This window comes from Mobula hypostoma, chromosome 2 (genome assembly GCF_963921235.1).
Source record: "Mobula hypostoma chromosome 2, sMobHyp1.1, whole genome shotgun sequence".
NCBI lineage: Eukaryota > Metazoa > Chordata > Chondrichthyes > Myliobatiformes > Myliobatidae > Mobula > Mobula hypostoma.
Window position 1 is genome coordinate 167,326,655 of NC_086098.1, and position 26,861 is coordinate 167,353,515.

The following is a 26,861-nucleotide window of genomic DNA, read 5'->3' on the forward strand; positions in this document are numbered from 1 at the left end:
CACAAATCTCACAAACAGCAACAAGAACATCAACCCCCCCATGAGCAAAAAAACACAAATCTCACAAACAGCAACAAGAACATCAACTCCCCCCATGAGCAAAAAAACACAAATCTCACAAACAGCAACAAGAACATCAACTCCCCCCATGAGCAAAAAAACACAAATCTCACAAACAGCAGCAAGAACATCAACCCCCCATGAGCAAAAAAACACAAATCACATAAACAGCAGCAAGAACATCAACCCCCCATGAGCAAAAAAACAAATTGCACAAACAGCAACAAGATCATCAACCCCCCATGAGCAAAAAAACACAAATCTCACAAACAGCAACAAGAACATCAACCCCCCATGAGCAAAAAAACAAATTGCACAAACAACAAGAACATTAACCCCCCATGAGCAAAAAAACAAATTGCACAAACAACAACAAGAACATCAATCCCCCCCCCCATGAGCAAATAATGACGCAGTGTTGAGCCATTGTTACTTCGAACATAAGACCTATGAGCAGTAGATCCCTGGGATCTGCTCTGTGTCTCAGTAAGATCCTGGCTCATGTGGTGTTGGCAGCAATTCCCCTTTCCCTCTTTTCTACTGAATCCATGATTCCTCTGCATTCCAAAGTACAGAATGCTAACCAGAAACATCAGAGCATCACAGTAGCATAGCAATTATGGCAACACTATTACAGCTTGGAGTTGAGAGTTCAATTCCAGCACTATCTGTAATGAGTTTGTACATTCTCCCCGCGACCACGTGGGTTTCCTCCCACAGTCCTAAGACATACTGGTTCGTAGGTTGATTGGCTATTTTAAATTGTCCTGTGATTAGGCTGGGGTTAAATAGGTGGGGTTGCTGGGCGCAGCTTGTTGGGCCCAAAGGGCCTGTTCTGTGTTGTATCTCTAAACAAATAAATGGGTGGTGGGGTGGAGATACATCTCCATCAAAGGAGGTGTAAGACGCTCCTTCCCTCTGCTAGCCAGCAGGTCACCCTTGGACAAGGTGTAGCACCTGCTTAGACCATGAAGCCATGGGCGCAGGTGATGGATGGTCGTATGAACAGCTGGTGCAGATCACAAGTCCTGGTTATGTAACCACTGACGCCAGGCAGACAATCTCTGAAGGGTATTGATAATGGCTGGGGTCACCTGTCTTGTAAAGACACTGCCCAGAGGAAGTAAATTGCAAACCACTTCTTAGAATAAATATACCAAAAACAATAATGGTCACGATCATGATTGCCCACGTCACCCTACACGACGCATAACAAAAGTACAACGTGGGAGCATTAAGCTCCCTGCAATACCACTTTACACACTGAAAAAGCAGGAGAGAGAGAGAAAGAAGTTACATCCAAGGATTCCTTCAATCATGGTTTTATTATTTTGTGACCTTCATAGGCATAGCAGAACACTGATTACATTATGATTAAAAAGTGATTGCCACCAAACATATGAATAAATTTTGAAACATCTCAGCAATTTTTCAAGCACCATAATAAAATCAACAGTACAGGTGTGGTAGTGTTTTGTCTCAAGTTTGCTGGTTCTTCTGAGAAGAGAACGTGACATATCCTGCCAGCAAAGTGTGCTTGAGAAATTAATTTACACATCTGAAAAATTGCACCTTTAAAAAAGTTTAAAAAAAGAACTGAATCTCCTACCTGCTAACAGTCAGTTGGATTTATACAATATATATGCAATGGACCATAAGGTACAGCATTATGTTCATGTAATGTCCAGAATACAGTGAAACTCATAACAGCAAGAGGCTCAGACTAATTGCCTAAGTTAGAGACAATATATTATATAGATTCTGACCCAAAGGTTTATGAACATATTAAAGCTAAAATATGTACAGTGTTCCTTTTGAGATATTTTGACCTTCTGAGGTGCTGTAAATTTTATTCAAGACTTTCCTGGTTATATGCTGCCAGTCTTATTCTCAGTTACCTGAATTTCCTCTCTCCTTTCTGGAGTGTAAACTGCTGGTTGTAAGGACTGCTTCTTATGTGTAAGGCAAGGAGTGCTGGCTCTAGAACTGTCCTTTTGGTTAGGATTTCCTGACAGAGTTATTAGATTTTCTTTTGCCTCCCTTCCTTACCCAAAAGAAAGGGAAATCATCCCATGCAGTTCTACCCTACAGAGGGCAGTAAAACTGGCGGAGAGGATCACCGCGATATCTCTCCCCATTATCGGTGACATTTACTGAGAACGTTGTAGAAAAAGGGCCCGTAGCATTGTTGAGGATCCTTACCACCCATCCCACAATCTCTTTGATCCACTACCGTCAGGGAGGAGGTACAGGAGCATCAGGACTGGGACAAATCCCACAATCTCTCTGACCCACTACCGTCAGGGAGAAGGTACAGGAGCATCAGGACTGGGACTGCCAGACTGGGTAAGTTTCCTTCACCAGGCTGTGAGACTAATGAACATCCTGCCACCACCGAGGTCTCGTCACTAGGACAGAGAGCTGTTTACTGTTTACTATATATGTATGGTCAGATGACAATAAATTTGAACTTGAAAAGGCCAGGCACCCAACAGGAAAGAGACAAAGGAAAGACTGAGTGGAGATCTGATAGAGGTTTATAAGATTATCATTGATAGAGTAGACAGACAGTATCTTTTTCCCAGGGTTGAGATGTCTAATACATTTAAGGTGAGAGGAGTTAAGTTTAAAGGTGGTGTGAGGGCCAAGCTTTTTACTCAGAGAGCGGTGAGTGCCTCGAATGGTGGTGGAGGGAGATACATTAGGGATGTTCAGCTAGGCACATGAATGTGATGAAAATGGATGATACCTGAAAATACATTGTGTACGCAGAAGAGATTAATTGCTTGGTCCTGTAATAACATCCCTGCACCATCAATTTACAGGACATGTCACTCAAGATCTTGGGCTATATATACTATTGTGGGACTGTATGTTTACTTGCTGTCTTATGTGTGGCTTGTGCTGTGAATGACTGCTGGCATTGTGTTTTACACCCTGGCTCCAGAGGAACGCTGTTTTGGCTGGCTCTGTTCATAGCTATTCAACTGAATGACAATTAAACTTGAACTTGAACTTAAAGAAGAAAGTAAATTGTCCTCTCTAAATTTAGTTGGCCATTTGATGACTAAATTAATCGGTTCAGTACAACATTGTGAGCCAAATGGCCTGTTTCTGTTTCTGTGCAAAACTGTGTTCTATGTTCTAAAACTGTGAGCAGAGGTCTAATCAATGAGATGCCTGAAATATGGTCCCGCATAAAGTACAGTGGAAGTAAATGAAGCACCATTCTATAGATATGGACGTAAGGTCAGACCACACCGTACTGCCGAGGGTTTGTAAACTCACCCGGCTCTGCCATGGGCACTCGCCTCCCCACCATTGAGGACAACGTCAATCGGTAATGCCTCAAGAAGACGGCATCCATCATGAAGAATCTTCACCATCCAGGACATGCTCTCTCCTCATTATTACCATCCAGGACATGCTCTCTCCTCATTATTACCATCCAGGACATGCTCTCTCCTCATTATTACCATCCAGGACATGCTCTCTCCTCATTATTACCATCCAGGACATGCTCTCTCCTCATTATTACCATCCAGGACATGCTGTCTTCTCATTATTACCATCAAGGACAAGTAACAGGAGCCTGAGGACGCACACTCGTTTCGTCCCCTCTGCCGCCAGATTTACGAACAGACAGTGAACCCTCACCACTTTAAACTGTTTATACACTACTTATTTATCTTTTTATATTTCTTATTGTAATTTTTAGTAATTTTGTTTGTATTACACTGTACTGCTGCCACAAAACAACAAATTTCATGACATACATCAGTGATAATAAACCTGACTCTGACTCTGGGTTGGTCCACTAAATCGGTGAAATTCACACGAACTGCTTTTTAACACACAAAATGGACTCCATGACTCATCACAAAGACAAAACGTTCAGACTTTGACGGCTGGTGGACGGTAAGAATTTTCCAGAGCACATGCGAGGCTGCACCAGATGGCCCTTCCTCCCTTTCTCAAACTCTGCAGTGTCTTCCCTCCTGCAAAGCTGCAGTGGCCTCCGGAGGCATTTCACCACCAGCTTCCCCAAGGGCGAGTAGGGACAAGCAATAAAACTGACAGCAGAACACTTCTGGATTACTTCCAACAGCAGGGAGACTTGGAATTAAACCTGAACAGAATGGGGTAGAATTTCCACTGTGGTCCTCACTTCAGAGAAGCCAATTAGTCCGTAAATGCAATATTCCTGTGGTTTATGAGACTCTAAAAGGGTCTATTATTCCGAACATAAAAACCCGATTACTCTGACCACCACAGTGAACCTAAAGGTTAATCAAGAGCTTCTGCAGATGCTTGAAATGCAGAGTAACACATACAGAATGCAGGAGGAACCCAGCAGGTCGGGCCTTGTAGCACTCTACGGAAATGAATTTCGTGCTGAGACCCTGCATCAGCATCCTGATGAAGCAGGGGTTCCCAATCTTTCTTACGCCATGGACCAATATCATTAAGCAAGGAGTCTGTGGACCGCATGTTGGGAACCCCTATGATGAAGGGTGTCAGCCTGAAATGTCAACTGCTTATTCCTCTCCATACCTGACTTGCTGAGTTCCTCCAGCATTTTGTGAGGAACCCTAAGTACCCTTTTACCCTATTACTCTCCCTGTTCTGATGAGGGGTCTTGTTCTGAACCATCGACTGTTTATTCCCTTCCATAGATGCTGCCTGACCTGCTCGGTTCCTCCAGCATTTTGTGTTTGTTGCTCTGGATTTGAGCATCCGCAGAATCTCTTGTTACTCTCCCTGTTACATTAGACTCAGAGAACTCCCAAAGAAACCAACCTTTGTTTTAGTACCAGAGTTCACATTTCTTTTTTCATTTTTGAGTTCCCAATGCTGAAAGGTTGTCCTTAAAAATACTGCAAAATGATATGTTGTTGTTGTCCCAGTTCCATATAAAATACTACAAAAATCTGCTTAACCCCATAGCTGCTAAATAGAGGTACTGGGGTTAGAATGTTGATTATTTAACTTTGAATTATGTGTATCAAATAATGCACTGTAGTATAATAGTGTAACAAGGGTGTGACAAGGTAGAGTAGTGGTTAGCATACCAGCTACCTCGGTTAAAATTCCCACCGCTGTCTATAAGGAGTTTGTATGACCACGCCCCCCACCCACCCGCCCCACCGTGGGTTTTCTCTGGGTACTCCAGACCACAAGGTGTTGGATGGAAAGTTAGTTGGCCATATGAGTGTAATTAGCCAGCACAGGTTCATTGGGCCAGATCAGCCTGTTATTGTGCTATATCTCTAAATCAGATTTTTCAAGAATATACTCAAACATATTCTCACTTTGGCCAACAGCAACATTTTACTGAAGTCCTGGGAAAGTAGTTGTTTCAGTTTTTATCAGATCCAGATACACCTCGTAATCTATTTGGGTAGTCTCCAACCTGAGGCATGATCAGTGATTTCTCCAATTTCCAGTAATTTCTCCCCCATTCCCCCTTCTCCAAGGCAGAGTACAAAGTAAATGGCAGGATACTTGGTAGTGTGGAGGAGCAGAGGGATGGGGGTACATGTTCACAGATCCCTGAAAGTTGCATCACAGGTAGATAGGGTAGTTAAGAAAGCTTTTGGAGTGTTGGCTTTCATAAGTCGAGGGATAGAGTTTAAGAGTCGCGATGTAAAGATGCAGCTCTATAAAACTCTGGTTAGGCCACACTTGGAGTACTGTGTCCAGTTCTGGTCGCCTCAATATAGGAAGGATGTGGAAGCATTGGAAAGGCTACAGAGGAAATTTACCAGGATGCTGCCTGGTTTAGAGAGTATGGATTTATGATCAGAGGTTAAGGGAGCTAGGTCTTTACTCTTTGGAGAGAAGGAGGATGAGAGGAGACATGGTAGAGGTGTACAAGATATTAAGAGGAATAGATAGAGTGGATAGCCAGTGCCTCTTCCCCAGGGCACCACTGCTCAACACAAGAGCACATGGCTTTAAGGTAAGGGGTGGGAAGTTCAAGGGGGATATTAGAGGAAGGTTTTTTACTCAGAGAGTGGTTGGTGCGTGGAATGCACTGCCTGAGTCAGTGGTGGAGGCAGATACACTAGTGAAGTTTAAGAGACTACTAGACAGGTATATGGAGGAATTTAAGCTGGGGGGTTATATGGGAGGCAGGGTTTGAGGGTCGGCACAACATTGTGGGCCGAAGGGCCTGTAATGTGCTGTACAGTTCTATGTTCTATGTTCTCTCTTTTTCCTTTCTCCTTTCTGGCTCCCCTTTTACCCCTTCTTTTCTCCTCACCTGCCCACCACCTCCCTATCATGCTCCTCCTCCTTCCCTTTCTCCCATGGTCCACTCTTATCTCCTATCATATTCCTGCTTCTTCCGCCCTTTACCTCATCCACCTATCGCCCCCCAGATATCAGAGTAGGTTTTTTCACAGAGGGGGTGTTTGGTGCATGCAATGTGGTGTCAGTGTTGGTAGTAGAGACAGACACGTCAAGGACATTTAACAAACTCTTACAAATAGGTGCATGAAAGACAGAAAAATCAAGAGCTATGCAGAATGGAATGATTAGATTGATCTTGGAATAGATTAAAAGATTGCAAAACACCATGTACTGTTCTAAGTTGTATGTAAATTTATTTTTAATTATTTATTTAGAGATTCAGTGCAGAACTGGCCCTTCCAGCCCAACAAATCATGCCACCCAGAAACCCACTATTTAACCCTAGCCTAATCACAGGGCAAGTTACAGTGACCAATTAACCTAGCAACTGATATATCTTTAGACTGTGAGACTAAACCAAGCACCCGGAGGAAACCCATGCACTCACAGGGAGGATGTACAAACATCTTACAGACATTGACAGAGTTGAACTCTGAACTCTAGCCCAAGCTATAATAGTGTCACGCTAACTGCGATACTCCAGTGGCAGCCGCACAGATGCCGTCAGGGGTGGTGGTAGAGGCAGATACATTAAGGACCTTCAAAGAAACTCTTGACAGGCACATGGAAGAAAGCAAAATGGAGGGCTATGTGGGAAGGAAGGGTTAGATTGATCTTAGAGAAGGTTAAAGGGTTGGCATGACCTCATGAACTGAAAAGTCTGTACTGATCTAAGTTCTATGCTCTCAGTCTCATGAATGATAAGGGATTGATTCCTGGTAACTTGGACAATGTCTATCCCTTGGGTAAGCAGTAATCATGATCACTTCATTGTCTATGGGAGCTCACATTACATTTGGGTCTTCTTAATGCTGTAATAGTTAGGACAGTTCAGGAATTGTTTATTTGTAAAAATCTTGGAGCCATCCTGAAGTCATGAGAGGCTTTATATGTATTTATATTTCTGTGATCAAAATTAGGGTTAGGGTATGAGCTGCAACCTGCCTTTGACTTGAGGGTCTGTGATCAATCTGTATGTGTTTAAACTAGTGCAGGATCAAATCCTTTTGGTAACCATCCTGTACAAAATTACTGGCCTGGTCTCCATAGTCTTGACAGTCTCTAATGTGCTAACAATTCTATGAATACGTTTGGGGCCTGGTAGGTGACTTTTTTTTTGCAGTAGATGCACTGAGATCTGCACGGAACCACTCTAATCTGCAAGGATTGTTCTCACCCAACCACCGACTCCTCTCCCACTCCCTTGCTGATTACTGTTCACGAGAGATTGCATGAATTTTGCACCGATCTCTCCCTGATGGAGGACTGCATCCCTTGGACTGGTGACGAAATTCATCATTTGGTGAATGTTGGAGCTTTGCTGCATGGTTCACTGGGAAAGACCCGAGTATGTTATGTTGTACTGCATCGCACAAAAAATGTATAATAAATACATGCATTTAAATACTCTCTTAATTAGGGAGGCCATGTAAATGCCTAGTTGTGAAGGGACTAAGGGAGGAGGTAGGGGGTAGGTGAGCAACATGTTCCTTTAGGATCCAGTATAGCCAAGATTCTCAGACACCTGGACTACCTCCGACTCTACCAATGACTGGTGACCTTCGCTGTCCAATGGCTTCAATCTCAGGTTGATGGACCCGTAGGTCTTCCTAGACCTGCCAGTCACTATGAAGCTCCTCCGTCCATAGAGGTCACCTTTACAGATGGAAACCATGAGCAGCAGGGAGAGAAGCATGCCTCCCAGAGTGAGGAGACCCAGGCCAGCGATGATACATTTGTCCAAGTGAGAGCCCAAAAGGGCATAATGTAACTCCAGCCTCTCCATCTCCCGAGCTGTGACCGTGTCCGGATCCACTCGGGACTCTCTCGGAATAGCGTAGGCGATAACCACCAGGGTGATGCCGGCCACCAGGAAAACCAGCGCCACCATGAAGCCATAGTCAACAGACTGTCCATTCGCCTCGGCTTCGGGCTCCTCCTCAGAGCGAGGTGATGTTTCGTGGGCTCTGTCCCGGCTGCACTGGCTGGGCACCACCTCAGGCCCGCCCGGGCACCTGCTTGCGGCCGAGAGACTGCAGGGGTTGGCGCTCAGCTGGTCAACCCGGAAGGTGAAGGAGGTCTCCAGCTCTTGGTCCCCGTTGGGCGGCGGATCTGTCCTTGGTGCTGAAAGGTTGGGGGCGCAGGGCACGCCTATGGCCCCGTTGGCCGTCAGCTGGGGCCGGCAGCCATGGTCGGTGAGCTCGAGGTCGCTGTCGCTCACTTCCAGAGGGTGATAGCATTCCGCGGACGCCATTGGAAATCGTTTGCCGTGTACATCCCAGCGACACTTAACAGTCACCCTGTAGCTGAAGACAAGAAAAGAGACCGGTGACACGTCCTTCCAGTTACACCAGGGGACACGGTTTACCCAAGACTACCGATCTCATCGACCCCGAACGTCGTCCATAAACCCTTGGCACTAAAAACTGTAAAGATGCACTTGGGAAGGGGGTACCTGCTTATCGACACCCGTTTCGAGAGACACCTACCAACACAGCGATCTTAGTCCCGTGATTTGTGGAGCTTAACACCCTTCAAAACCTCTTTTCTTTTGAAAATATAAACGCCATTCAGAGGGGACGGGTCCCATCAGCTGATCTGACGCCTTGGTAAAGTTAAACCCGGGGGAGGTGCTGAAACACGTATGCAGTCTCCTACCCGGGATGTGCGGGCGGTATACCCTTGCCTGCAGGGAGGTCTCGATGCTTGGTTACCTGTCTCTGTCTCTTTAACCCCTTGCCTCTCAAACAGTTTTCACTTCACAATAAAACCGCTTTATCCTACAGCGAAAAGCAGCCTCTCTTCCCTTCCCTGACAGCCTCACCACCTCATTTAGTGCCCGTTTGCGTCGGATCAGCGGGACCCAACGATACTCCCAGACCATGGAACAAAGGGGCAGGGACCCTTCAGGAGTTAAACATGGCAAGATCAGGACCATGACTGATGGGAAAGGGACAAGAGCTCTCGTACCGGTGCAAGTGAATTGCCGATTGCACACACCACACCCGCCGTGACCCGAATCCTCCCCTTTGTCCTGCACGCATTTTCATCCCCCCACTCGGCCGAATACATAAACGCACAAAGTTTCTTGCTTTCCGCTGTTCCATCAAAGACACCGTCCGCAGAAAAATGTTGGCGAGATCTCAGGGAATCTGGCCGATAGATAAATGTCTTTGAGCGTGTCCATTTGCTGGCTGTTGCAAATTAACGTTGCGGGTTCAGGGGCGCGCTGCGGGTGGGAAGGGGGGGGAGATTGGCAGGGAGGTGGAGAGAGAGTGGGAGCGGGAGGGAGAGGGAAAGAGGAAGAGAGAGTAGGAGGTAGAGAGAGGGGGAAGGGGAGAGAGGGGAAGAGCGTTGGGGAGGGAGAGAGGGGGACATGGAGTGGGAGGGTGGGGATAAATAAATAAAGAGGTGGGGGGAGGACAATGGCGTCAGTCACCGGCAGTGAGAAAGGGCTCGCCTGGATTCAGGCCATTTCTCTGTTGTTGGGGCGGTGACATCTGCATCTAGATCTCCCGGAGTCGGAGTCGGAGTCGCCTCCCTGAACAACCCTCGGCGGTTTAAAGCTTTCCCTCCCGACCGCTCATTCCCAACGGTGAGCAATTGCTGCCTCGGAGAGCGGCATATTTCCGGAACCGGCAGCAATATTCGCGGCAACTTAATTCCGTTTGGTTAACTTACCTCTAAACGTGATCGCTGCACTCAGACACGGGTTCTCACAAGATGTCGATTTCGGTAACTGGCAGCCCGTCTAGGCTCTGTTGGAAGCCGGGCGCTGTCAGCCCGCAAGTCACATTTAGAAGCGATCTGCTGACTCGTGCTCCGGTGGTACCTCTCCCCCACGATTATCCTTTAACCTTTCTGAGTCTCCCGACGACATCCTCCAGTGCGCGGCGCCGACTCCTCGGCCACTGGGGTTCGATGGAGCGAACGGCGTAAAGTCCCGGGGGATTGTTCCGAACATTTCACGTCCTCTGTAGCTCCCTCCCCTTACACCCCGGCCGGAGTTTGCGTGCTGTGCCTTGACGCTTTATTCAGCGTGCAGGCTCTCGTACTCCCTCCGTGGGCTTTCCCGTGTCTCGCTGTGAGTTCGGGCTGATTTGTTCTGACGTGCATTTGAGTTCCTCTTCGCAGTCACAGACGCAGCATGGGGATTGCTGGCACGCAACCTCTCCCCCCCCCCCCCCCCACCGCCATACAGCGACAGCACATGCAGATAGACCCTGATTCCCCCTCACACATACACTCACACTCACACCCACACATCGACACTGCAGATATGTCACTCTAACCCCAGAATTTAACCCCCTTGTCATTCCAAATACGGCCCAATGCGACGCCTGCAAACACCTCATGAAGATATCAAATGGTCAGTACAAATACGTCCTCCCACCTCCCCACCCCCCAAAACAATACAGTCATTGTTATCAAATTATTCCCCTCGGCAAATGACCCGCCTTCCTTTGTAGAACCCCCTCATAAATCCCCAGGGAAAATCAATTATTATTCAACATTCTCATTGAATATAGCCAAATGAAACAGTGTTTCTCTGGGACCAAGGTGCAAAACACAATACCAACAGCACACAGCACACTGCACATAGCACAAATAGCAAATATGATTATGATTTCAGAAAAATGTGCCATCACAAAGAGAAAAAAATATATAGTTACAGGAGTAAAGGGAGCGATGCAGAAATCATTAGGCCATAGGATATAGGAGCATAATGAGGCCATTTAGCCCCTCAACTCTGCTCCACCATTTCATCATGGCTGATCTATTTTTCTTCTCAGCTCCAACCACCTGCCTCCACCTGCCATATCCTTTCATGCCCTGAAATCATGGGCCATTTCAGAACGGTCTGGGCACGGGGAAACAATTGCGGCCTTGCCCTTGCAAAGATCCTTCGCCAGTCACATTCTGAATGGAAGGTAGTTGGTGCTCCTCACTTGTACTGGAGATATTGCCCAGCAGCCCTGCCATGCCTTGCCCTCCCCCCACCACCCCCACCACCCCACCAGGAATACCAGCCAGCCAAAGCAGGTGACCTCTGCCTCCAAAAATTTCTATCAAATGTAACTGGTGCTGAGGTCCCATCCAGGGAAGACCCCTGTTTCTGGAAAGGTATAGCATCTGAGATGTAACATGTTGACCACTCCAGCCCCAGGAAGGAGCTGCAGGGAGCAGGAGTGAGTGCCATTGCTATTGCAAAGGAAAAAGTGTGAGGCAAACTCAAAGGTCTTAAGGTAGATAAATCATCTGGACCAGATGGACTACATCCCAGAGTCCTGAGGGAGGTTGCTGAAGAGATATCAGATGCATTGGTCACGATCTTTCAAGCTCACTTGATTCTGGCTTGGTCCGATAGGACTGGAAAATTGCAAATGTCACTCCACTCTTTAAGAAGGAAGGAGGGCAAAAGAAATTATAAGCCAGTTAGCCTAACCTCAGTGGTTGGGAAAGTGTTGAGTCTATTATTAAGGATGAGGTTTCGGGGTGCTTGGATACTAATGATAAAATAAATCAAAGTCAGCATGGTTTCTATGAAGGGAAATCTTGCCTGACAAGTCTGTTAGAGTTCTTCGAGGAAGTAACAAGCAGAGTGGACAAAGGAGAAGTAGTGGATGACATTTACTTGGATTTTCAGAAGGCATTTGAGAAGGTGCCATGCATGAGGTTGCTTAACAAGATAAAATCCTATGGTGTTGCAGGAAGGATACTGGCATGGATAGAGCAATGCCTTACAGGCAAGAAGGCAGCAGGTTGGAATAAAGAGGCCTTTTCTGGTTTGCTGCCGGTGACTAGTGGTGTTCCTCGGGGTTCAATATTGGGACCGCTACTTTTCATATTGTTTGTCAGTGATTTAGATAATGCAATTGATGGCTTTGTGGCAAAGTTTGCAGATGATACGAAGATAGGTGGAGGGGTAGGTAGTGCTGAGGAAGCAATGAGATTGCAGCAGATGGAATACAGTGTTGGGAAATGATAATGCATTTTGGTAAAAGGAACAATAGTGCAGACTATTATCTAAGTGGGGAGAAAATTCAAACATCAGAGGTGTAGAGGGACTTAGGAGTCTCGTGCAAGACTCCCAGAAGGTTAATATACAGATTGAGTCTGTGGTAAAAAAGGTATATGCAATGTTGGCATTTATTTCAAGGGGAATAGAATATAAAAGCAAGGAGATAATGCTGAACTTTTATAAGACACTAGTCAGGCCGTACTTGGAGTATTATCAACAGTTTTGGGCTCCATACCTCAAGGCAGGATGCATTGTCATTGGAGAGAGTCCAGAGGAGGTTCACGAGGATGATTCCAGGAATGAAGGGGTTAATGAGCAATGTTTGGCAGCTTTGGGCTTGTATTCACTGGAATTTAGAAGAATGCAGGGGGATCTTGTTGAAACCTACCAGAAGTTGAAAGAACTAGATAAGGTGAAGAGGATGTTTCCTGTGGTGGGGTATCCAGAACTAGGGGGCACAGCCTCAAAATTGAGGTGTGACCTTTTAGAACAGAGGAAAGAAGAAATTTTTTTAGCCAGAGAGTGATGAATCTGTGGAATGCTCTGCCATAGACTGTGGTGGAGGCCAAGTCTGTGGGTATATTTAAAGCGGAATTTGATAGTTTCCTGATTGGTCAGGGAATCAATAGATAAGGTGAGAAGACAGATGTGTGGGGTTGAGTGGGATCCAGAATCAGCCATGATGAAATGGCAGAGCAGACTCAATGGGCTGAATGGCCTAATTCTGCTCCTATGTTTTATCATCTTATGGTGTTACTCTTCAGAGATTGTCTGCCTGGTGTCAGTGGTCGCATAACCAGGAATTATGATATGCACCAGCTGCTCATACAACCATCCACCACCTACTCCCATGGCTTCACATGACCCTGATCGGGGGTCTAAGCAGGTGCTACACCTTGCCCAAGGGTGACCTGCAGGCAAGTGGAGGGAAGGAGTGCCTTACACCTCATTTGGCAGAGACATATCTCTACTCGATCACCCGGAACATACTGAACATCACACAAAATGTTGGGGGAACTGAGCAGGTAGACAGCATCTATGAAGAGAAATAAGCTGTCGGTCAGCCCCATCAGGACTGGAGAGGGAGCAGGAAGAAAACAGAATAAGAATGTGGGGGAAGGGGAAGGAGTATGAGCTGGCAGGTTACAGGTGAGACCATGTGGGGGAAAGGGAAACATCAGCTGTTTAATCCTCTCCATAAATGCTGCCTGTTTTGCAGAGTTCCCCTTGCATTTTGTGTGTGTTACTCTGGATTTTCAGCATCTGCTGAATCTCCTGGATTTATACATCTTAAATCTTGATTTTTATAATATGTACCTACATGTTGTGTACATTTCAGCTGCTTATAAATTTACTTAAATATAAAGAGAATTAACAGAAAAGGAAATATTAAAGTCTTCTTTAGGAATGTAAATAATAAGTGGTTGCAAAGGGAGTGGGAGGACCAATAAGGCAGAGACATCGCTCGAATATTAACTGACTACTTTGCATTACTCTTCAGCATGGAAGAGGATAGACATAGTGCCTCTGTAGACAGCAAGATGCAAAGGTGATGGACAGGTGAAACTGATAAGGAGATGACACTAGAAAGATTGTCACTTAAAGTAAACTGGTTTGGATAGGACGCATCCTTGTTTGCCAAGAGAAATGAGTGTGAATCATAGAGTATAGGGAAGTGGAGTAGAAATATGTCTGACAGGCATTCAGTAAAAATGCTGATCTATTATTAGCCTCAGACATTACTTTCCAGTCCTCCATAAATGCAGTGAAACATAGAACAGCACAGGCCCTTCGGTCCACAATGTTGTGCTAACCTTTTAACCTACCCCAAGATCAATCTAATCCTTCCCTCCTGTATAGCCCTCTATTTTTTCTTTCATTGATGTATCTAAGAGTCCCTTAAATGTTCCTAATGCATCTGCTTCTCCCACCACCCCTGACACACTCACTAATCTCGGTGCAAAAGCCTACCTCTGACCTCACCCCTCTAGATTCCTTCAATCAACTTAAGTTTTACCCTCTTGTATTAGCCATTTCCACTCTCGTAAAAATTCCCTGGCTACCCACGGGATCTATGCCCTTCTATCAACTTACCTCTCATCTTCCTATATCATCTGTAAAATAAAACCATGGCTTGGTCTCAATGCCATTACCTTCGGTTCCAATGTTAGAGATTGAGTCGCCTGGGACTATACTCTCTGGAGTTCAGAAGAATGAGAGGGGACCTTATAGGAACATACAAAATTTTGAAAGGGATAGATAAGGTAGAAGTAGGAAAGTTGTTTCCATTGGTAGGTGAGACTAGAACTAGGGGACATTGCCTCAAGATTCAGGGGAGAAGATTTAGGACGGAGATGAGGAGAAACTGTTTTTCCCAGAGAGTGGTGAACCTGTGGAATTCTCTGCCTAGGGAAGTAGTTGAGGCTTCTTCACTAAATATATTTAAGACACAGTTAGATAGATTTTTACATTGTAGGGGAATTAAGGGTTATGGGGAAAGGCAAGATGGAGCTGAGTTTACGGACAGATCAGCCATGAACTTATTGAATGGTGGGGCAGGCTCGATGGGCTGGATGGCCTACTCCTGCTTCTATCTCTTATGTTCTTATGTTATGTTCTCCCTAGACAGAGGGGAGGTGCCGGAGAATCGGAGAATGTGCAATAATAGGTGTAAGAGCATGTCAGGCAATTACATGCCAGGCCACTTAAGTTAAGCTGCAGAGGAACCTTTAGAAACAATAATTAGGGAAAATATTAATAGGCACTTGCATTTGTTAAATGCTTGACTAATTTAAATGATTGTTTATATGAGACGGTGAGAAAAGTGATAAAGTGTGTGTAGTAGACATCTGGCTTTGTTTCAATAACGTCTAACAGAAAATGCTGGTGTGTTTTAGGCTTGGAAGCAGTGTGGATGGGGAGTTAGCTTAGAGAGAGAAAGGAGCAGCAATGATAAATATTTACAACTTTGACAAACTTCTATAGATGCACAGCAGAGAGTATCCTTACTAGCTGCATCATGGTCAGTTATTGAAACACTGATGCCCAGGAACAGAAAAGTATTACAGAATGAGGTTATTTCAGTCCAGTCCACCATAAGCAAATTCATCCTCACTATTGAGAACATCTACAAGGAGCACCATCACAGGAAAGTAGCATCCATCATCAAGGACATCCACCATCCAGGCTATGCTCTCTTCTCACTACCGCTATCGAGAAGGAGGTAGAGGAGCCTTAAATCCCACGCCACCAAGATCAGGATCAGTCATTAACCTACAGGCTTCTGAACCAGAGTGGATAACTTCACTCACCATAACTACAGGAGGAACAGAGAAGGCTAACCCCTATTGACATCAGTGGATCTGGGATTGAGAGGGTGAACAGCTTTAAGTTCCTCAGCATAAACATCACCAAGGATCTCACTTGGTCAGTACATACCAGTTGTGTGGTGAAAAGAGCACAACAGCTCCTCTTTCACCTCAGATAGTTGAAGAGGTTTGGCATAAGTCCCCAGATCATAAGAACTTTCTATAGGGGCACAATTGGGAGCATCCTAACTGACTGCATCACTGCCTGGTATGGGAACTGTACTTCCCTCAATCACAGGATTCTGCAGAGAGTGGTGCGGACAGCCCAGCACATCTGTAGATGTGAACCTCTCACTATTCAGGACGTTTACAGAGACAGGTGCGTACAGAGATCACTGGGGACCCAACCACAAACTGTTCCAGTTGCTACCATCCGGGAAACGGTACCGCAGCATTAAGGCCAGGATCAACAGCTTCATCCACGAGGCCATCAGACTGATTAATTCACACTGATACAATTGTATTTCTGCACTGTATTGGCTGTCCTGTTGTACATACTATTTATTACAAATTACTATAAATTGCACATGGCAGATGGAGACGTAATGTAAAGATTTTTACTCCTTGTATGAGAAGGATATAAGAAATAAAAGTCAATTCATTTCAACTGATTCCACAACCTACAACTCAATTTCAATGTCTCTACAACTTATGTTCTCAATACTGTATTAATATTTTAATTTGCACAACTTGTCTCCTTTGGCACCTTGGTTGTTTGTCAATTTTTATTTATGTATAGTTTCTCATAAATTCTATTGTATTTCTTTTTCTGTAAATGTGAGAAAATGAATCTCATGGTTCCATATGGTAACAATACACAGCATGTAGTTTGATGATAAATTTTACTTTGACGTGAGTTGTTTCTGAAGCTGGACAGGAGTACTCCCGAGGGACTGGTGCTGAGAACACTGTGATTTTTGGTATATGTAAATGACTAAGGGTACGCAAGGTAAAACTTCCACATTTGTGGTTGATGCATGGCTTGGAAGTGTGGTAAACTTGTTGCAAGAGGCCATAATAGGCTGGTTAGTGGTTAAACATCCTTCTTCAAGGATCATCACCTTGTCGTTCTGAAGAGGCTTGAGAGTTCCTGAGAGCGATGGTGTCTGGAGCTTAGCTCCTGGTACGGTCACCCATGGGGGTAAGGTCAAGGAGGAGGTTCCAAAAAGTGAGCCAAGCAAGACCTCAGCAGTGGAGCTGGTGGAAGATGATAACACATCACAACAGCAGTGAAGGTAGAGGAAGGCTGCAGCAGTGAAGGCTCCAGTCATCTTGCATTCCATGTCACTGGACCCTGACTCTGACCTGCCCACATTAAACACAGCCATGCCCAAGCTTCCTCCATTAAGGGAATTTACCCTAGACAACCCCTTAGGGCAAAGATTCTTACCATTTTTTAATGCTGTGGACCCCTTTGGCAGTCCGGTGACCCCTTCTCAGAGTAATGTATTTAAATATATAAAATAAAATACATAGGATTACAAAAGAAACCAATTATGTTGAAGTACAGTTATCAAAATATTAAAAATTTCTGACGTTGTGCTCCTTTATTAACATATAAATAACAAAACTATACATTTAAAATATAGGCAAATTAAAGTTAAACTTTATTTTTTTAAGGCATATCAGTGTGAAGGCTGCTGTTGCTTAGCTTGAATAAGAACATTAACTGTGGGGTGGCCTTTGACAAAGCAACACGCGTGTCATCTTGGACATCTAATCAATTTTATTTTTTGTTTTAATGGTTACAAATGTTGAAAATCCTGATTCACAGAGATATGTTATTGCAAATGGAATTAAAGCTTCCATAGTTTGCTTTACAAGGAAGGGATGGGCTTCTCCCAAGGAGCACCAGAATTTTCCAAAGCTTTTTGAGTTAAGCTCCAGTTGTATTAAGTTTTCCGTTCTAAGATCAATGAGTTCATCTTTGGCTTGATCAACATTTTTGATACAGTTTATATCAAAAGGAAAAGGACTGCAGATCCATAGTTCAACTTTAATGTCATGAAGATGGAAATAACTTCTGAAAGAGTTCTGAATTGTTAGCGGGTATTTGCAGATGTCTCTCTTCAAAGAAATTGACAGAGAATTTTGTATTTCAACTCCATTTTGGTGAAGTACTTCCTCCAGTGTTTGAAAAGATGTCGGCCTCTACTCTCTTCTTCCATGTTTAGCCAAGAAAACTTGTAATTTTTCGGTAGCATCTATAATGGTGACTTCTGGACCTTTAGTTGAAAGATTTATTGCATTCATATAGTTTAAAATATCTGCCAGGTAAGCCAACCCATGGATGCAATCCTTTTTTTTTCAAACTGCTACCAGAGTGTGTTTTCTTTTTCCTTCAGAAAGAGTGAAACTTCTGTCCTTAGTTCGAACAAGCACTTCAATACTTGTCCTCTAGAAAGCCAGTGAACTGACGTTTAGTAGAGAAGCGCTTCATATTCTACACCCATTTCTTGACAAAGTCTTTTAAAAATGTGATTATTCAGAGACCTGATAAAGACCTAATAAAGTTGATGACTTTTATGGCTGTTGACAAAACTTCTTTCAAGGTTGTTAGAAGAGTCTTTGTTGCTTGTGTACGTCTGTGTAATGTTACGTACCCCGTAACTGGGTTGCCAAACCAGCAGAAATGGAACGCTCGTTGGAGTCTGGATTACCAGGGACTAATAAAGTTTTATTACAGACATAAGTAATACAGTACTCTAATCGTAAGGATATCAATGTAACAGGTTAGCAATGATAATACACACATATACACAGAAATAGGATAATAGGAATCAACCAAGCTCTATCGCAGTCCAGGGGTAAAACAATCAGTCTTAAGTGAAGCAGAGTTCAGTTCAGTTTAGTGCAGTTCACAGTAATCGCTGTTGTTGTGCCGTTGGAGAGAGAGAGAGAGAGAGAGAGAGATGCAATTTGGTTCAGGCAGACCTTTGATGTCTTCGCAGTTGGTTTCAGGCAGACCCTTTTATGTCTTCTAATCCCCGCTGTGGTCGTTCCGGATATGATCGTTCTTTTGCGGTGAACCCGGCACCCAGGCAAGGGCGGACACACACCCCAAGTTCCCACCGATCGTACCTTTACACCCTGTGAGCCTCTGAGTGGTTCCCGTGAACCGGACCTCCAAACTCCCACCACTTGTGGGGGTACGCTGCTCTTTCCAGGGTCTCGTGGTCTCGTGGTGTGTTGCATGCCTTAGCAAACCTGCTCTTTTTATCCCCCTGCAGGGGTATCTCCTGTCCCTCAAACTTCAAACAGTTCAGGTTCAAAACTGTCAATATTCTGAATTGTGTTTCTTTTCCGTTAATCCCTCTCTTCTTTCTTATTAGCATTTTGAATGTTTCTCCATTGTCTTTCTTATCTCTGTCATTAGCATCAATCGTCCGATAGCTTTGCTTGGCGTCACAGTAAAAACAATGAGTGAAGATGACATGAGGAGCTTCCTTTTCACTAAAGTAGCAAAACCTTATGTATTACCAAGCATTGCAGGAGCTCCATCTGTGCAAAGAGGGTAAAGTTTTTCTTTCCAGTCAAAGTTTTGTTTGGCAAAAAAAAAACTTTTTACCATTTCCAAAATGTTGATGGCCTTTGTAGTTTCCAAAAGGGACAAACAAAATAAGGATTCTTCTTCAATGGCACCAACATGTGCATAACAAACAAAAACAAGAATCTGACTACACTGAGAGATGTCTGTAGTTTCATCCAGTTGCATACTGAATTGGAATTGCGAGGCTGTCAATTCCGCAAAGATCTGCTTCAAAATGTAAAAAAAAAGCTATTCTTGAACATACCACATCACTTGATAATGGAACCACTTCCAGTTATTTCCTCTGTTCCAGTCCACAACCAACTCGACCATTTCCAGTGCACATGGCTTTTCTTAACTCCTTCCAACAGTGTGGGGCTTCTTTTGTTTGGCAATCCAGTAAGCAATTTGATAGGATGGTTCGAGAAAAGGTTTTGTGAAATGGCAAATCCAAGTTTTGGAAGTGTTGAATTGAGCTTTCTTCGCAGGAAAAAGCTCCACATCTTTAGATGCATTTTCAGAATGGACAGACATGAGGTGCTTTTTCAGTTTTGCTGGCTTTATACTTCCATTTGCAAGAATTATTCTGCACAAAAATCAACTGTGGCTTTTTGTGTCCCGTCATGTCCATTAATGCCATATTTTTGTATGAGTTTTTAAGTAATTTGGTAAGTCTGCAAAGAAGTAAGTAATCTCAATGTTAATTAAGTGAAGTGTAAGATATTTAAGAAATTTGTATACCAAGTAAGTAAACTAAGGCAGGTTTTACTACTTATCCAAAGATTTAACACTTTAAACGGCTTTTAGATACTTGGATAGCTGCAAGGATTACTGCAGTAGTTCAGACATCATGTCCTTCCTGGAATTTGGCTATGTTGTGCATGGAGTCGTGTGGTATTACAAAAGGCTGCATGGGCTTATGGAGAGTTAAGAATTCTCATTTGAATCGTCCAGCTTTGCAAAACTTTAAAAATCTTTTAAAAAAAGCACTCACCTCCTTAGACACATTGATCAACAAGCAATTGTAGATTGGGAATAATGGAAAGCAATGTGTCTGGGTCACATGAGAACACAAGACCACCATCTGGTGGCTGAACAACTACTAGGCACATGGCTGCCCGACAGTTGGCCAGCTTCGTTGCACGAGCGTCTGCAGACAGGATGACTGCGATCACATTTGATCTAATGGCAGGTCTAATAACTGCCATAATTTCAAAGTAGTGATGGGCGTGTGCCATAAATAAGATGATGAGAGGCATTGACCATATGGATAGTCAGAGGCTTTTTCCCACAGCTGAAATGGCTAGCATGAGATGGCACAGTCTTAAGATGCTTGGAAGCAGGTACAGAGGAGATGTCAGGGGTAAGTTTTTTTACGCAGAGAGTGGTGAGTGCGTGGAATGGGCTGCCAGCAACGGTGGTAGAGGCGGATATGATAGGGTCTTTTAAGAGACTCCTGGAGAGGTACATGGAGCTCAGAAAAATAGAGAGTTATGGGTAATCCTAGGTAATTTCTAAGGTAAGGTCGTGTTTGGAACAGCTTTGTGGGTCAAAGGGCCTGTATTGTTCTGTAGGTTTTCTATGTTTCTATGTTCTATCTGTGATATTTGTAAACAACTGTATTGTGACATGAAAATATCTGTGATTTTTACTGATGTCACAGGTACTGCTAATACTACTGTGGTTTGTTGCCTACATTCATAATTGATGGAAATGCTAAATTTCAGTTGGAGGTTAGTGAAAATAAAGATGTAAATTTTTTCCCATCCAAGTTCATGGAAACCCTGGAATCAATCCATAGACCCCCGAGGGTCCGTGGACCCCAGGTTAAGAACCCCTCCCTCAGGAGAACATTATACTCTCGTAAATTGCACTACTATTGGACACAGCAAACACTATGCAGGAGAAATTGCTTGCAACTCACTACTGGAAAGATACTCGAAAATGAGTTCCTCCAGCATTTTGTGTGTGTGTGTTACTCCAGGTTTGCAGCATCCACAGAATCTCTTGTGTTGAAGGGCAAATGATAAAGATTAGATGGCACAGTTCTGGTGAGTGTGCAGGAACAAAGGGATCTGAATGAACATGTGCAAACATTCTTCAGATTGGCAGAACATGTTGCGATAGTGGTTGGGAAAGCAGTTGGGATTGCAGGACTCATTAACTCAAAGTTCAAAGTAAATCTTATTATCAAACTACATATAAGTCTCCATATACAACCCTGAGGTTCATTTTCATGTTGGCATACTTAGTAAATCTATAGAATAATAATAATAACAGAATCAATGAAAGACTGTCCATCTAGAAGACCATTAACTGTGCAAATACCAGAAGAAGGAATAATAGTAATAAATACTAACTTACTGCCTGTTATGCTGCTGACATTTAGGGCAGCAGTGAAGATCCTCCATCTCTAGTGGCGTTCAGAGCTTCCTTCATCGTGTCAGTAGGTTCCTCTTGGTTTTCACTACTATCAGTCATGGAAGTCCTGGTTGGAAACTCAGGAATGCCATCACACTCAGATGTAGAAGGGTTCTTCATTGCTGTTTCCGTAACAATTTTGTTTTACCAGTCAGGGTTGTTAGCTGTGAGCTGAACTTCCAAACCATTCTTAGCCTGGCCTTTCCCCTTTGACCTGTTTGGCATGGGTGTCCCGACCAAGAGCCAAAGCATAAAACCCTGACTCCAGCCAACGTAGCTCACCAGGACATTGAGGCACACAAGCCTGCTAACCACGACAACACTCTCAACACCCTGGAGGAACTCAGCAGGTCGGACAGCAGCCGTGGAAACGAACAGTCAATGTTTCGGGCTGGAACCCTTCGCCAGGACTGAAGAGGGAGGGGGCAGAGGCCCTATAAAGAAGGTGGGGGGAGGGTGGGAAGGAGAAGGCTGGTAGGTTCCAGGTGAAAAACCAGTAAGGGGAAAGATAAAGGGGTGGGGGACGGGAAGCAGGGAGCGGATAGGCAGGAAAGGTGAAGAAGGAATAGGGGAAAACACAATGGGTAGTAGAAGGAGGCGGAACCATGAGGAAGGTAGTAGGCAGCTGGGGGAGGGGGCGGAGTGGAAGTGGGATGGGGGAAGGGAGGGAGAGGGGACTACTGGAAGTTGAAGAATTCAATGTTCATACCAAGGGGCTGGAGATATTCCAGATGATATATGAGGTGTTGCTCCTCCAACCTGAGTTTAGCCTCATCATGGCAGTAGAGGAGGCCAGTATGGACATACCAGATTGGGAATGTGAAGCAGAGTTGAAGTGGTTGGCAACCGGGAGATCCTGTCTGTTGTGGCAGACAGAGCGGAGGTGCTCGATGAAGCGGTCCCCCAATCTGCGTCAGGTTTCACCGATGTAGAGGAGGCCGCACTGTGAGCAACAGATGCAGTAGATGACTCCTACAGACTCACAAGTGAAGTGTTGCCTCACTTGGAAGGACTGTTTGGGGCCCTGAATGGTGGCAAGAGAGGAGGTGTAGGGACAGGTGTAGCACTTACGCTTACAGGGGTAAGTGCCGGGTGGGAGATCCGTGGGGAGGGACGTGTGGACCAGGGAGTCATGGAGGGACCGATCCCTGCGGAAAGCGGAGAGGGGTGGAGAGGGAAAGATGTGCTTAGTGGTGGGGTCCTGTTGAAGGTGGCGGAAGTTGCGGAGGATAATGTGCTAGATCCGGAGGCTGGTGGGGTGGTAGGTGAGGACAAGGGGAACTCTGTCCCTGTAGTCCCCTCCCCCTCCCTTCCCCCATCCCACTTTCACTCTGCTCCCTCCCCCAGCTGTCTATCACCTCCCTCATGGTTCCACCTCCTTCTACTACCCATTGTGTTTTCCCCTATTCCTTCTTCACCTTTCCTGCCTAACCCCTCCCTGCTTCCCCTCCCCCACCCCTTATCTTTCCCCTTACTGGTTTTTCACCTGGAACCTACCAGCCTTCTCCTTCCCACCCTCCCCCACCTTCTTTATAGGGCCTCTGCCCCTCCCTCTTCAGTCCTGACGAAGGGTTCTGGCCTGAAACGTTGACTGTTCGTTTCCACGGATGCTGCCTGACCTGCTGAGTTCCTCCAGCGTGTTGTGAGTGTTGCTTTGACCCCAGCATCTGCAGAGTATTTTGTGTTCACGACAACATTCTGTTCCTCTTGGAGGAATAATAAATAAATAAGCAATAAATATTGAGACCATGAGATGAAGAGTACTTGAAAGTGAGTCCATTGGTTGTAGGAACATTTCAATGATGGGGAAAGTGAGGTTGAGTGAAGTTATCCTCTCTGGTTCAAGAGCAAAAACCAATGTATACAGTATAAATGCAGGCAGGTTACGGTGAACCTGTGCAGAATACTGATTATGACACACAAGAGTATTGTGTTTAACTTCGGTCAGCACACTTCAGGGAGTATTTGAAGGTCCTGGACGAAGCAGAAAAAAAGATTTACTGGAATACTTCCAGTGGTGATGAATTTCAGCAAAAGGATTCAACTAGAACATCTGGAGTTCTCCAAGAAGATTGTGATGATATCTGATAGTGATGTACTGTACAATTCACATTCAAGGACCAGGGGCAATGCATGGTTTTTAAATTTTGAGAACTTAGGGAAGATGTGAGCAAGATCCTTTTTGACTCATAGAGTAAGTATGTCAGAAATTCACTGCCTTTAATGGAGATCCAAACAGAATAAAACAAAAGGTTCAAACAGGAGCATTTGAGAGAAAATAGTTGTAACGGTTAGTGTAATGCCAGAGACCTAGGCTCAGTTCCTGCCGCTGTTTGTAAGGAGTTGATACGTTCTCCCTGAGACCGCACAGGTTTCTTCTGGGTGCTCCTGTTTCGTCCCACGTTCCTAACACGTATGGGTTGGTAGGTTAATTGGACATATAGGTGTATTGGGCAGCATGGGCTTTTTGGGCCAAAAGAACCTGTTACTGTGCTGTATCTCTGAACAAAGAGTAGAGTATTTTATTTTTATTTTATTTAGAGATACAATGTGGAACAGGCCCTTCCAGCCCAATGAGTTGCACCACCCAGCAACGCACCAATTTAACCCTTTGGACCGTGGGAGGAAACCGCAGCACCCAGAGGAGTCCCACACGGTCACTGAGAGAACGTACAAACTTTCTTACAGAGGATGCCGGAACGGAACTCTGAATTCCAGCTGTAATTGCATCACACTTTCACGTTGCCATGGTGCCACCACGAAATAAACTAATGGAAAAGGGAAGGAAGGAATGGAAAGGACAGTACTGCTCTACTACAAGCTGGTGAGGATTTGTTGGGTCAAAATGGACATCTGTGTCATGATAATTCTTGGAAATATTGGTAAATTAAGCTCATAAATTGGTTTATTGTTACATATACTAAGGTACAGTAACAATAACAAAGACTGAATCATGGAACTTAGAGGATGGGATATGAGAATAGCAATGCTGTATACAGAGGGAGAGCCATACAGATTGAGAGATGGAGAAACAGTGAGATAAGGAGGGAGAAGCTAGGAAGTTTAGAGCTTCATACTTGATCAAGGAAATGGGTATTTATTTTGGAAGTGTGAGAATCAACCACATAGGCCTGATGTCTTTACGTCTGCAAGTGGGCCAGGGATGATCCCACAGGCTGGTAAGTCATGAGGTTGGAGGCCCATGCAAGCCCAGAGTTCAAGGACCAAGTTTCAAAGTCTTGTGATCAGCAAATCGTGGGGTCAATGCCAAAGGTGAAAGTCAGAAGTCAGAGAGTCTGGAAGTCAAGGCCCAATGGTCAAAACCACCTGGGTTGGTGTGTCTGGTAGTTGGAGGCCAAATATCTACAGATCTGCAGGTCCAGGACAGATTCTGAGGTTGGAGGCCTGTTTATATGTGTGAGTAGGGGAAGGAGGGAGGGAGCAAAGGGGCTTGTTTTACTGTTGTTGGTTTGTTTTATTGTGTTCTGTGTTGTTCTGGTGAATGTTGTGGACGTGCTATGTTGGTGCAGAAACGTATTGCAATACTTACAGGCTGCCCCTAGCACATCCTTAGTTTGTGTTGGTTGTTAACACAAACGATGCATTTCACAGCATGTTTTGATGTGGATGTGATAAATAAATTAATCTGGTCTGAATATGAAAGGACCCTTGCAACTACAGAATGGTGTTTATGGTTGAAGGAACAGATGCTGGCTGTTCATTGTCATTTTCTCTTTTTAGGCCATGCCTTGGGATTGAGGATGATGTACACATGCCATCTGAGGGGAGGTCATGCTATGCTGTGAGGCAGCTGTTGTGCTCAGGTTGCTGCTGGACCCTGAGAGAGAGAACTTGTGGTATGCCTACAAAATGGCTTTTTAGAGCAGCTTGTGGTTAAGCCCATGAGGGGAAAGGCAATTCTGGATTGGGTGTTGTGTAATGAACCAGATTTGATTAGTGAGCTTAAGGTAAAGGAACCCTTAGGAGGCAGTGATCATAATATGATAGAATTTGATTGAATATCAAGCAAAAGGCATGATGATGCAACTGTGGCTGACAAGGTTAGTCAAAGCCAACATAAAAGCAAAAGAGAGGGCATACAATAGAGCAATAATTAATGGGAAGTTAGAGGATTGGGAAACTTTTAAAAAGCCAAAAGGAGGGAAATGATGAAATAAGTAGGTAAGCTAGCCAACAATGTCAAAAAGAATATCATTTTATTCATATATATAAAGAGTAAAAGGAAGACGAGAGTATATATTGTATTACGGAAAATGTCACTGGAGTGGTAGTAATGCGGACAAGGAAATGGCTGACAAACTGAATAAGTATTTTGCATCAGTTTTCACGATGAAATACTCTAGCAGTATGCAAGAAGATCAAGAGTATCAGAGGACATGAGCGAGTACAGTTGCAATTACTAGGTTTAAGGTGTGAAGGTAGATAAGTTACCTGGACTAGATGGTTTACACCCCTAGCTTCTGAAAGAGGTAGCTGAAGAGATTGCGGAGACATTAGTAATGATCTTTCAAGAATCACTAGATTCTGGAATGGATGCAAAGGACTGGAGAATTGAAAATGTCACTCCACTCTTCTATAAGGCCTCTATAATAATAACTTTGTTCATACTGCTCAATTTCTTCACACTGTTCATTCATCCAATTCTCTTTTGCTTCCTTGCATTTTCTTTGAATCAAGCGGTGTAGGGCTTTGTATCATTCATTATCCCGATATTTTACCTTTCTTCTTTCTCCAGTTAACTTGCTCAACTCATCGGTGAACCAAGGGTTATGTCTTTTGCTCTTTTTCCAAAAACCCAAAGTTTTTTCCGCAACTTCTGTCACTGTTGTTTTAAACTCTTCCCAGATGTTCTCCACTGCCATGTTGCTACCCTTGTCATCTAAGACCGAAAATCTATTCTCCGTTTTGACCAAATGTTCAATCTTTTTTGCTTCATCTGTAATGAGTAAAATTATTTGATGGTTTAGCCTTTCTCATCTTCTTCAAATGCACACTGATGTCCGATACCACAGGGTTGTGATCTGTA

General features: G+C 44.4%; 1 protein-coding gene across 3 annotated transcripts; it reads right to left on the reverse strand.

The window, feature by feature from the left end:
* Positions 1-6,421: 6,421 nt before the first annotated feature.
* Positions 6,422-10,514, reverse strand: tmem74b (transmembrane protein 74B). 3 transcript variants are annotated; one of them, XM_063073807.1, is made up of 2 exons: positions 10,156-10,514; positions 6,422-8,780 (listed from the first exon to the last, which is right to left on the reverse strand). In XM_063073807.1, the coding sequence occupies exon 2, from the start codon at positions 8,726-8,728 to the stop codon at positions 7,967-7,969; it is 762 nt and encodes a 253-aa protein (XP_062929877.1). In that variant the 5' UTR covers positions 8,729-8,780; positions 10,156-10,514; the 3' UTR covers positions 6,422-7,966. The 3 variants fall into 3 exon arrangements, with proteins under 3 accessions (XP_062929877.1, XP_062929885.1, XP_062929894.1); XM_063073815.1 differs by lacking the exon at positions 10,156-10,514 and adding an exon at positions 9,555-9,606; XM_063073824.1 differs by lacking the exon at positions 10,156-10,514 and adding an exon at positions 8,964-8,973.
* Positions 10,515-26,861: the final 16,347 nt, after the last annotated feature.